A 13,405-nucleotide genomic window follows, 5' to 3' on the forward strand; every position below is an offset into this window, starting at 1 on the left:
GCGAGGACATCAGCAGTACAATAAATCTGACCTTTCTCTCTCTTTTTTTTATGAGCTGATGATTTTCAAACAAAACGCATAATCAGATTAAGACATAACCATGAACACAAAAAGACTGAACGGTTCCATTTGACCGGCTTCACAGTCCCTGAGTAACATTCTCCAGCTTGGCCTTCTTTAATGACAAATAACCTTCTATGCTTTTAAAACCTTCTTCATTCTATATTGCTATAATGCATCTTCACATGCATTACCTTTTTTTTATTTTCTGCCATTTATTCATTCTCTATGCCTCATAAACACCCAGAGTTTCATCTCTCATCCCTGGAGTCTGCAGAAAAAACCGATTCAGCAAAAAAAAAAAAAAACCCAAAAAACGAACAAGGTCAAGAGATAAAGAAGCTGTTCATACTACTATTAGGATTTATTATATGAATCTGAATGTGATTATATCCAAGCCCTGTGGTGGCTGATGAAGTATTATTGTGTAAAGTATAAAGAGAGAAATTTCCTTACACATAAGCTGACCTATCAATAAATCCAAATAAAAATTCAGTATCTGTCTGAATAATGAGGATACATTTCCGGATTAGGTTTGAGAATAATTCCCGTGGAATCCTGGAGCTTCACGGAGAATCTGTATTTTTGATATTTGAATTATTGCACTGTTTCTATGGATGCTGTTGCAAAGCAGGTTTACAGAAATATATACATTTAGGTTTAGGAAATTATATCAGGAAGAAACCAAATGTGGAGGACACCGTTATAAATCATTTTATCTATCAGTGTATATGGACAAAAGGTTCAATTGTGTAAGTAGGAAATTCATTCTAGTTTTAACGTGAAGTTTATTTTGTTAAAGTTATAAAGAACTGTTTACTGATGGAGAACTGATCTTGGACACTATAGTCCGAAGCCGTCTCCGAGTTTTCTAACTCGTGTATCTCCAGGCTGTGTATGTGGTCCATCCTCAGCAGCAGCTTGAGCAGCCTCCAAGAGATGCTTAATGAGATGGTGCCACACAGGGTCATGTGATGTGCAAAGGGCTGATGGGTAATATAGTCAAGTTCCAATTTCGGCATAGTACAGAAGCTAAATAAATATTTAATGTGACCTTTATACTATAAAAATGTACACAATACACATCCAAATCCAATCCAATTTCAACTTCATATAAAGCATTCTTGCAATAAAACTATATTAAATATTATTCCCTATCAGTGTATCAGTAAATGGCTTGCTATTAATTTTTTAAAGGAATGAAAATTTCTGTGTGAATTACTACTACAGATTTATTTGACATCCCAAAAACCAGCCGAAAATATGTTTTCCTGGTTTCTTAAATGTTTAATCACCGGTAGTGACGCTCATTAATCACAGCTTGGTGTCTGTTGGTTCTCGAGAAGCAGGACAACAGGAAAGACTAATTGTTTTCGATAGCTTTGCTGAATTTGAAACCTCCTGTTCTTCTCCAAAAGTCAACTTCCAGCTGGAACTCAATTAGAAAATGGCCTCTGGTGCTCTCTGTACTTTTATTACTCCTTTTCAAAAGCTTTTTGAGCATTTGCTTGTGGGAAAATGTCCTTTAAATGTCCTTTACATAATGTCCCCCCTGCTGTGTGTTTAAGGACCTGAAGAGTTAAAGGTCGTCTTGAGAAAGCGACTGTAATTAAGCAGGAGGATAAGTGATTAGCCCTGGTTAATATGTCAGAGTTCAAGTTGCCCACTCGGTGTTAACATGGTTCAACTCTTCTTAATTAATTGGCGAAGTGGGAAGTTATCACAGAGTCTCAGATGGGCTGTAATGAGGTGGAATCTGAGCCAGCTGGTATACATGTGCTATCAAGGTCAAAATTCTGACTGTTTTTTTAAAGGAAAAATATTAAAGACAATTTTTTTGTACATGTACATTGTCAAAGAACTGCACCAACACCAGTGGTCTTAAATACAGTTAAATACAGAATGATATTTATTAAGGGGGCATGGTGGCTTAGTGGCTTTGCACCTCTGGGGTACCCTGTCTCCACCCTGTGTGTGGAGATTGTATGTTTTGGGGGTTTTCTCCCCCAGTCTTTAGACATGCATTTTAGGCTGATTGTCATCTCTAAATTGTCTATACTGTTTGTGTGTGTGTGTGCGTGTGTGTGTGTGCATGTGTGTGTGTGTGTGTGTGTGTGTGCGTGTGTGTGTGTGCATGTGTGTGTGTGTGATTGTGTCCTGCAATGAGTTAGATTCATGTCCAAGGTGTTCGCCCACGAGTCCTGGTAGCTTCATCAGTACAGAGAATGGCTGGATGGATGAATGGAAGGATGTATGTATGGATGGATGGATGGCTAAGATGGATGAGATGGATGGATGTATATATATATATATATATATATATATATATATATATATATATATATATATATATATATATATATGAATTGATGGATGGATGGATGGATGGATGGATAAGATGGATGAGATGGATATATATATATATATATATATATGTATATGAATAGAAGGATGGATGGATGGATGGATGAATGAATGAATAAATAGAAGAATGGATAGATGGATGGATGGATGGATGGAAGGATGGATATATGTATAAATAGAAGGATGGATGGATGGATGGATGGATGCCTGGATGGATAGAAGAATGGATGGATAAGATGGATGAGATGGATATATATATATATATATATATATATATATATATATATATATATATATATATATATATGTATATGAATAGAAGGATGGATGGATGGATGAATGAATGAATAAATAGAAGAATGGATAGATGGATGGATGGATGGAAGGATGGATGGATGGATGGATGGATATATGTATAAATAGAAGGATGGATGGATGGATGGATGGATGCCTGGATGGATAGAAGAATGGATGGATGGATGGATGGACAGATGGATGGATGGATATATGTATAAATAGAAGGATGGATGGATGGATGGATGGATGGATATAAAATAGACGCTTAGGCTGATTTCTTTTTAGCTGAGACTGTAGACCTGTTTCGCAACCTACCCTTGACCATCATTTCAAGTCAGTCCACTTGACCCCTTTGCTTTTGTATGTATCGGGGTAATTTATTAAAGCCCTCTTCAGTGACACATCATCAACAGCGATTTAAAAAAAGAGCACATGACATACAATTGCTGGTATAATGAACTTGCCTGAGGTGGAATTACTTTCTCGATCATTGATTTTTCAATACGCCTTTAGAGGAGAATCTAGAAGTCAGGAGACTAAGCAAACATTGTGCAATCATTACACGAAGGCACAAGTAGCGACTGATGGTGTGTGATTTGAATGAAAGAGATGGCTAATGGCAAGCATGTTTGCTCTTCGGTACAGACTCAGGCATGATTATGGACTTGATATAAAAAAATTTTTAATCCTTCTTACACCACAGCAATATATATTTTTTTTTATCAGTTTATAGTTGCATTTTATTTTGAGGAACATCCACCGTTCATTAGCACTTTCATTATCACAGCTGTAAACAGTCCTTCTTCACCAGCATTACTTATTTTCCCACTCTCTTAAAGCTAATAGGTTAATTAAAAAAAAAAAAAAAACGAAGAAGCACAAACTGAACACTTGCAAAAAACTTTGAAAACAAACTTTTTTTTGGTTGTCTTTAAATTGCTATCACGCTGAGATGATCTAGAGTGTCCACTTTACATGTCCATGTAAATTAACTGTTGCTATGGATACAATAATATGGACCAATCGGATTTGTGAATTCTTAAACATAAGCAAAAGTTTTGTATTTAGCCAAAATACATACTGAGGAAGCCACAACCACTTCATAACATGTTGACTAGCTGGTTAGCTAGCTTACATTGATCAGTTTGTTCTAGTTATAAGTGCTTCTGGTTGAAGTGGCGTCCCTGCTTCCTTTTCAGCTTCATCTGATGAGCTTTCATATATTAAGTCAAAAGCTATGCCATTATAAAAATATAAAAATATCATTTGCTGATAATCTCGTTCAAGCTGTTGTAGTTAGTGTTTTTAAAACTACAAAGTGGAATTTTTACACGGAAAAATGGAGTGATACAAACTGTGAAATTATAAATTCTGCATTGCAATAGTGTGCCAAGTGCTGACAAGAGTCAAGTGTACTGGAGAGAGAGAGAGAGAGAGAGAGAGATGGATATGGGGAGAGAATTAGGGAAAAGAATGAAATGGATGTGGGAGAGAGAGAGAGAGAGAGAGAGAATGAAATGGATGTGGGGGAGAGAGAGAGAGAGAGAGAGTTGGGAAGAGAATGAGGGGAAAGATGGATGTGGGGAGGGAGAGAGAGAGAGAGAGAGATGGGGAGAGAATAAGGGGAAAAGAATGAGATGGATGTGGGGCGGGAGAGAGAGCGAGAGAGAGAGAGAGTTGGGAAGAGAATGAGGGGAAAGATGGATGTGGGGGGGGGGAGCGAGAGAGAGAGAGATGGGGAGAGAATGAAAGGAAAGATGGATGTGGGGGGGTGGGGGGAGTGAGGATAGTTGGAAGACTGCTCGACCAATCAGATTAGTCGATCCAAACTGTTGTATAATAATTCATAATGAATCATTAACGCGTTATGACACAATATGAATGTGTTCATAGTCATGACCTCGACCTCTTCACCACTTCCCATGATCCTCTACTAATGAAGTAATATTGCTCTCTTCGTTCTGTTCTTCACTGCTCTTGTATGATTATTAAAGCTAGCTCATCACACGTTCACCCGCAACCTCAGTGTCACAGATTACATTTTAATCTCATAATCTTCATGCTCTTCGCTCTCACAGCGTGCATTATCATCCCTTTCCTGTCAGATGGGCTGGCAGTAGCATCTTGCAATATGTCCTCTCACTGGCAGTCAGTTCATTTCACCTGTCCTTTACTCCCGAGAGAGGACAGCCCGAATGTGTCCAGCTGAATGTCTTCCAGATTAACACACACTGAGCTGTGATGAGGGGAGACTGAAAATCCTGCATATCACCACCAATATCAGATAAATTCTGCACTGCAATAGTGTGCCAAGTGCTGACAAGAGTCAAGTGTACTGGAGAGAGAGAGAGAGAGAGAGAGAGAGAGAGAGAGAGAGATGGATGGATATGGGGAGAAAATGAGGGAAAAGTATGAAATGGATGTGGGGGAGAGAGAGAGAGAGGGAGAGAGAGAGGGAGTGAGAGAGAGAGAGAGATGGATAAGGGGAAGAGTGAATTGGACATGGGAGAGAGAGAGAGAGAGAGAGAGACACAGAGTGAAAGAGTGAAAGAATGAAATGTATATGTGAGTGAGAAAGAGTAAAAGAGAGAGATATATGGATATTTGGGAAAGAGGGTGAAAGGCTGAATGGGTATGAGAGAGAGAGAGAGAGAGAGAGAGAGAGAGAGTGAAAGAATGAAATGTATATGTGAGTGAGAAAGAGTAAAAGAGAGAAATATATGGATATTTGGGAAAGAGGGTGAAAGGCTGAATGGGTATGAGAGAGAGAGAGAGAGAGAGAGAGAGACACAGAGTGAAAGAGTGAAAGAATGAAATGTATATGTGAGTGAGAAAGAGTAAAAGAGAGAGATATATGGATATTTGGGAAAGAGGGTGAAAGGCTGAATGGGTATGAGAGAGAGAGAGAGAGAGAGAGAGAGAGAGAGAGTGAAAGAATGAAATGGATATGTGAGTGAGAAAGAGTAAAAGTGAGAGAGATATGGATATGGGGGAAAGAGGGTGAAAGACTGAATGGATATGAGAGAGAGAGAGAGAGAGAGAGAGAGTCTGTTATTGATGATTTATTAATCCCAGCCAGGAAACCAGTGATTATACAGTAGTGACGATATTAAGCTGCCTTTTGAAGGCTTCAGATCTGCATTCGTTCACCTCACTGATGGTCTTTTGGGTTAAACACAAAAGGGTTTTTATTTTAATGCCTCATTAACATGAAAAAAAACATAAACTTTCGATATTTCAGTGTATATTTTTATTTTTATTTCCTATTTATTTATTATTTTCATTATTTTTGCCCTCTCTAGATATTTTTTTTAATATGTTAATTGTTATTCTCATTGTTCAAGATATTCAATCTCAATGAGTTGCAAAGTCTGAACTACTTTTATCCATATTTTTAAACATAATGAGTCCATTTTATGACCTTGGAAAAAGATCTCTTTAGAGAAAGCTGTCCATTGGTTGATTTTTAATTAATTTATTTATAGAGGATTTCTTTCTGGTTTATCTGGCAACCCTGGTCATATGAACACATTCATTTTCTTAACTCTACAACATTTTTAGCATTGTTATTGTTCTAGATGTTAAAGAATATACAGTTTACCACAAACATATATTACTTATTTTTTATTTAAACATATATTACTTATACTTTTTATTATTTGTACTATGTGTATTATTTATGTGGTATGAGAATGGCTGCATCTAATAATCAGCTGATAGAGTAGGATGTAATCATATCTCCATAATTGTTCTTATCATTACAGGGTCTGGGCTGAACGATGGAGAATGGCACGATGTTCGTTTCTTGGCCAAAGAAAACTTCGCCACATTGACCATCGACAGAGACGAGGCTTCGGCTGTGAGGACCAACACCCCTGTTCAGATCACAACTGGAGGAACGTACCACTTTGGAGGTGAGTACAATTACACAACTAGAGTAATAATGGTGGGAGTTGCTTCCTTGTCCTACTCTGTCTTGGGAGGTCTGAACAAAAACCAAATCTGGCGCCCCCTGGTTTTGATTTAGACTCTCGATTCTATCGAACCCTGGTGCATTTGTATTCAGTTAACGTCTGTCTTCTGTGTCCTATAACGTTCCTCTGCCTCTCGTACTTCACTCATCACCTACTCAAACACATGCACAGGTTACTTTACTTCCTGATCAAGTGCAGAACTGCCAATCGGTTGCTTCACATTCAAGGAAATCACTGCACACTGCACAGAGCAACCGAACTCACAGGTAGTCTCTGGTTCTGTACCAAACTTTACTTCCTGCTCCTCATGACAGCTTTCACATCACCAATTTTTCCTGTGTCCGATCAGAAAGATTAGAAGTAAGAAAGTAAACAGCCACTTGGAAAAATGAAGTTTACTCTCTGTTGCTGAATATCATCAGGGCGAGGTGTACTAAGCTGTTTGTAGCCATTTTCAGGCATAATAACTCAGCATTGTGCAACGCGTCATGTACAAAACCAGCGCACGAACCAGTGCAATTTAAGTCTGTGCATGCAGAAATATGCAAATGATCCTCATACATATGCATTTGAGGAAGAATCATGGATAGTCAGCTTGAAAAAATAAAGCGAAATGAAAAGTGTGCTTGATTACATATTCTTTTCAGTGTAATAAAGGGCAATTAGCCGTGGCTGGTTTTGCATGTGATTTTCTCCACCTCCCGAAACCAGGTTGAATTTTGAGGCTTTTTTTTTAGCTTTACAGGCAGCGTTGCCACGTGTGTCTTTTTCACACTAGTTTTGAGCTGCTTTTTAATTCATATTTTTAAACAAAATGAGTCTATTTTGCGACCTTTTTTTTTATTCATATCTGGCAACCGTGGTCATTTTTTCATTCTCTTTAATGAAAAAAAATTGGAAAAGATTTTTGGGACATTGCTTTTGTTCTAGATGTTAAAGAAGATACAGTTTACCACAAAAAAAATATATTACATAACCAAATTTTCGTTATAACATTCAGTTAGTAATCAAAACATGTTGCATTTCCACAACCTTTCTACCTTTGGATTCTGAGAGTGTGTTTATATTTTTTATTAAGAACTTCAATTTAATTTCATCACTAAGATTAAACTCTGAGATTTTTGATGCTGCATTTTTTTCCCCTAATTTAGTCACTAATTCCCATCCACCAGTCAGGTATCTCGTCATACGACATCTACTGACCGTCAAGGGTAAAGGCTATCACATGAAATTCAACAGAATCCAACCAACTGCATCTTAACAGACTGCTGGATCATGTGTAGGCAGTGTTAAACCCGATATCCACCTCCTTTTACGTACATGAGCTCTTAGCTGCCCTCGATTAGCTCTCTCTGTGATTGACAGGTGAGGAACCCAGAGCGCACGGCTAATTTAACAACCTCGCCACAGACGACTGCCTTTAAACTCTCACGCATTTAACCTGCAATTTAGTAAGATTTAAGTCAATTCCGCAGCCACATTATGCTGCATTTCCTTCTGCATCTCCTCACGTACCTCTTTGTAGCCCTCGGTGTCTTCCACCTTCTGTATCATCTCCTAATCCTAAATAACAGAGTAGCTGAGCTTCATCAACTTTAATCATTTTCAGACGATCTTAAATGAGAGCTACAGTCTCTCTGACCCTCAGTCCTGACAGCTTATTAAGAGATGCCGGCCTGGAGAAAAGGGCAGACTCTTCTCTCTCAGCTCGTACATTCCTGCCGGATCAACCAGTCATAATTATCAATCAATGTTCCTCCATCCATTGCTGTTATTTCACCTGAGGCCCGGTGTGTCTGCCTCTCTAATTTGTTTACAACCGATTTTTCCTTTCCTGAGAGTGGAAAAAGCTTTTCCCTGACACTGAGATTTGTTTTATTTAGAGAAAATACAATCATTTATAGCCACTGCTTGTAAATAAATGTATCACGGTTGCTTTTGTCCCTAATAAATAAAACAGCAATCTCTTTGGGAATATATTCTGAATTGTCCTTAATAACATAGATACTTTGTACTTTAGGATATTGCATACCGTATAACTACACTCTATATCCAGGCCACAGATAAAGACTTCCTGTGTCTGAAATTTGACCAGAAAGAGGCTAGGATGCAAACTCCGAGACATTAATAAGAATTAATCACATCAGATCTGGGGCTGTGTCTATTCCACTAAACAGCATACATCCAAATTAATAAAATATGCTGAAAAAAGAAAAGTTGATGCAGCACAAAGACAAGAGAAATGAGAGAATCAGCATATGTAGAGTATCTTCTGCCTGCATACCTGTGCAGTTAACCAATCAGAGAATCACATGGCAACAGCACAGTGTATGAAATCATGCATGTACAGGAAGAACTTCATTTAATAATAATAATAATAATAATAATAATAATAATATCAGTGTGTTGAGAGATTAAGAGGCCAGTAACAATAACAATGCCCCATCTTTTTGCATTAGATGTAACAAAATCACTGTGTTGCCAGATATGACCAGGGTTGCCAGATATAAATAAAGTCTGAGGCAAATGGCTAGACAGGTCTGAGCTGACAGCTAACTCAAATAATCACTCTTTTCAGCCATGGTGAGCAGAAAAGCACATCATTATATTAAACCTTCACATGGGATGAGATAAAATGAGAGGGGATGTGCTTTATTAATCCTCTGTAGGTGAAATTCGAGGTGACACAGTGGCAAAGAAAATCCTATACAACAGATAACTAAAAATAATAAAATCATAAACAAAATGAATCAGTGTGGATGTACATATGTGGGAGTACATATATACATGCATGCAATATCCTTGGTATTTAAATTCATGTGCAATATCTGTAGATTGATAGTGAACTGTTATGAGTGTGTGTGTGTGTGTGTCAGATGCTGTCGCACTATAGAATATGATATCACAAAAAAAGCCCTCTAGATGTCTCAAGGGATATGTCTGTGGCTTAACCTGCTCCTAACCCGCCTCAGCACAGCATGGAGAAGATGAAAAGAATCATCCATGATAGCTTATAGCTTCCTCCTCATCCTCATTTCAGTCGCTGCTTCCACACCGTCCAGTTCCACCACAGAGTTGGCCTATCTCACCAGCTTGGCCAGTTTGTTGGCACCAGCAGTCTTAATTCCACCTCCACATTTCCAGCACAACACAGCAAAGAAGATAATGCTGGAACACTACAGACTGGGAAAACCTCCAAAACAGCCTAGTACACACATTAAATTAGCTGAGCCTCTTCAGAAAAAAACATCCTGCACTGTCCTTTCTGAAAGAGGGCTTCGGTATTGTCTGGCCAGTCCAGATTGTTGGGGCTACAACAAGACTGCATCCTGTAGCCAAAAAACAAAACTCACTCACTAAAACTGGACAGCCTTCATCTAAACTTTAATCAACCTTATGAATATTATATCCTAGGCACAACAGTGCTTCATTTCTTCTTAAAATCTCTTCTCCCATATTTTTTTGGTTTGTTTGTTTACTTCCTTTCTTACTTATTTATTATGCCTTTATTAAATAGTCTACTTTTTATCTTCGCTCTGTCTGACTGCTCAAATATACAACATAAGTCTTTCCTCATCATATTACGGTTGCATCTTCAGTGGTGAGAAATCAACGAGGCTCCTCTTTTCAGTTCTAAATAAACCGGGAATGTGTTTGTTGATCGTTTATCTCCCAGGAGTTTTAAAGCCTTGATCGGCTTCTGAAAGGAGCTTATGAAGCTAATAAAGCAGAAAGAAACACTAGAGATGTTTATCAATGTGGGGGATCCCAGAGGAAACCTGATTCTGGTCATTTTGCTGGTCTTGAATTCAATGATCCATTTAAACACCTAGAAATACTGGCCTCAACACATACTCGTTATTGAGGTGAATTCGTTACATTCAGTTTTATTTCTATAGCTTTTAACAGTGGACTTTGCCACAAAGCAGCTTTACAGAAATACAATAATTCAGACAATGATTGATTAAATTCCTAATGAGCAAGCCAGAGGCAACAGTGGCAAGGAAATACTCCCTGAGACGAAATTTGAAGAAGCTTTTAGACTCAAAAAGGAACCCCACCGGATAGTGTGATTGTTCTAAATTGATCCTCGTCCTCCTTCTTAATGCTATAAAAAATGACTAGACTAGACTAGACTAAACCAGTTATCCAAATATGGGCTGTCTTTATTTATTTCCTGAATTCCCCTGGCACTTTGTTCATACAGACATTCATCCTGACAGACGCTATACTCCTCTCCTTCTTGTGTTCCTCACCAGATGCGGGCTTTATTTCCTTTTCGTTTCCTGTCAAGCTCACGCTATCGGGAACTTCTTTCACTCGCTGTGCTGTCTCTTTCCTTTCCTTTTGCTCAGACAGACAATCAGAAAAGTGTCAGCGACAGACAACAGATGGTCTAGAGAACTTTCCAAACCTTGGTGATTTTCCTACCAACTGTTATTTCCTACACCAGGCGAAAAAAACAAACGGTCATTACTCCAGACATAATAATTTGCCTGCTAATATCAGGAGGATGTTGACAGAGTCTCAGAAGGCTTTCGGAAGATTTGTGTTCATGTCTCTTTCAAGCCTGAGCAGCTTGTCGGGTTTAGAGGTTCATCCTCGCTTCACTTCACTCATATTCTCATCACATCATCTTGGTACGCACGTCTCCACGTGGTCACGGGTCGCTTAATGAATTAGGGAATGATTTTCTTTAATGAAAACTTTAATCCAAGGACCGTAAATCAGAACTGACATGATGTTGGGGTTCACTTTTAGGAAACTGATCGGTATGAACTTTTATTAGAGGAATTTTTTTTTTTCAAATGTCTTACTGGGTTTAGGATTTGTGATATTTCAAGGTTTTTTTTAATTAATAAATGCTCATAAATATTTCTGAAGCCACTCCTTGATGCCATTTCTCACAAAACTAAGGAAAATAAGCCAATATTTCCAATACAATGCAATAAAGAATTCACATAAATGGTGAATATAATCAAGATATTTTGTGCATTGTCAAGAAGTAATCTTGTATAAGACTGAAATATTTCTCTTTCCTGTTTCTTCTCTCTCTGCGCACAGGTTATTTCCTGCAGACCCAGACGTCTCCATCCCAGCGCTCGTTTCAGGGCTGCATGCAGCTCATCCAGGTGGACGATCACCTGGCCGACCTGGTGGCGCTGGAGCGGGGCATGCTGGGAGCTTTTGAGAACGTCAGTTTGGACATGTGTGCCATCATAGACAGGTCTGATCACCAGATGAACATCCTCCTAGACCGCTAGACCTTAAAATGTCATTTCTGGTTCGGATAAAATAACCAGGAAGTTGTCATTTTTCAGATCTGGGCTGTTGAGTGACATCATCGCAACACACATTCATTTAAAAGATCATTCCAGCACCACAGCCTGAAATGATCATGTAGCCAAAATATCAAGTACAAATTGCTTATTTTATACAATTTAACTTTTAAAATCAAGCCCATGGTGACCAAGCTTTGGGATCTCCTCCTCTTCTTCTTCTTCTTTCATCTCTCTCCACCTATCCCTATCTTCTGCATCCTCAACAATTGCACCCACTAGCTTCATATCCTCATTTGTTCCATCCATATACCTCCTCTTTGGCCTTCCTCTTTGCCTCCATGTCCAACATTCTCCTACCAATATACTCACTTTCCCTCCTCTGAACATGTCCAAACCATCTTAATCTGGCCTCCCTAACTTTGTCCCCCCAAATATCCAACATAAGCTGTCCCTCTGATGTACTCGTTCCATGCTTTGGGATCTCCTAATATAGGTTCATTTTACATGTCCTAGCTACATGCTAAATAATAACATATAGAATATATATTTAATAACGAGTCAGACGTTATTATTTTTTTCTTGTAGGAAAGGTTCGAACATTTAAAGAACATGAGACATAATTGACCACCTGGTCACGTCTCCTGTTCAGGAGCACAGCATCAGCATGGTTTATTCAATTTAAGGAATATGAGCACCAGCTCTCTGTCATTATGCTAATGGTGATCGATTTGCCATGCACTCACTGTCACAGAGCCTTAACGTGTGTTTATGTGCCGTGGTTCTTTCTCGCTCATGCACGGCTATTGAGGCAGCAGAAATTTAGCACACGGATAACAAAAGATGATCAACGGTGTAAATCAGCACTCATGAGCAGCAAAAGGAAAAACACATGGTTGTATGATGATGAGATCCAGGATGTGATTTAAGAGGCTTAGAGAGATGTAAATAATGCTTTTCTGTATTTTCTGCAGAACCAGTGCTATAAGACAATGCAATACTTATACATGTATACTTTAGGAGTGTAACATAATCTGTATCTGTATTCAGATTTTAGAGATATGATAGCTTCAAGTTCCCTTTGGTTCAAGTTCAGAGGTCATGATTATGACGAGGTGCGTGTTTTTAGTGGAATCACTGTGGAGTGAGTAGATATTCCTCATTGAAAGAGGTTCACAAATTTGCGTATGAATCACATACAAGTTAAAACTTCACAGTACATTACAAAACTTCTACTGCCTTGAAGTGTGATAACGTGCAAAGTTACTACTAAAATCTTGACTTTTTGCCCTAGAGATCTATGAATTTCCCGAGCTGTATTTATGACGTTGCTCTCCCCTCATAATTATTATATTTCTGACAGGACTGATAAGGGCATGGCATAAATCAGAACGTTTTTTCTTGTTTGTTTATCTTGTTTTGTTTTGTTTT

The 13,405-nt window shown here is 38.4% G+C and overlaps 1 protein-coding gene across 2 annotated transcripts in view; it reads left to right on the plus strand.

Moving 5' to 3' along the window:
- Positions 1-13,405, plus strand: part of LOC131343920 (contactin-associated protein-like 2) — a 144,180-nt gene that overhangs the window by 67,081 nt on the left and 63,694 nt on the right. For both annotated transcript variants that reach the window (XM_058375795.1, XM_058375796.1), the window contains 2 exons: positions 6,486-6,635; positions 11,760-11,922. In XM_058375795.1, coding sequence (XP_058231778.1) covers positions 6,486-6,635; positions 11,760-11,922 — 313 coding nt within the window. The remainder of the gene's footprint in view (positions 1-6,485; positions 6,636-11,759; positions 11,923-13,405) is intronic.

The sequence above is a fragment of the Hemibagrus wyckioides genome, linkage group LG23 (assembly GCF_019097595.1).
Source record: "Hemibagrus wyckioides isolate EC202008001 linkage group LG23, SWU_Hwy_1.0, whole genome shotgun sequence".
Taxonomy (NCBI): domain Eukaryota; kingdom Metazoa; phylum Chordata; class Actinopteri; order Siluriformes; family Bagridae; genus Hemibagrus; species Hemibagrus wyckioides.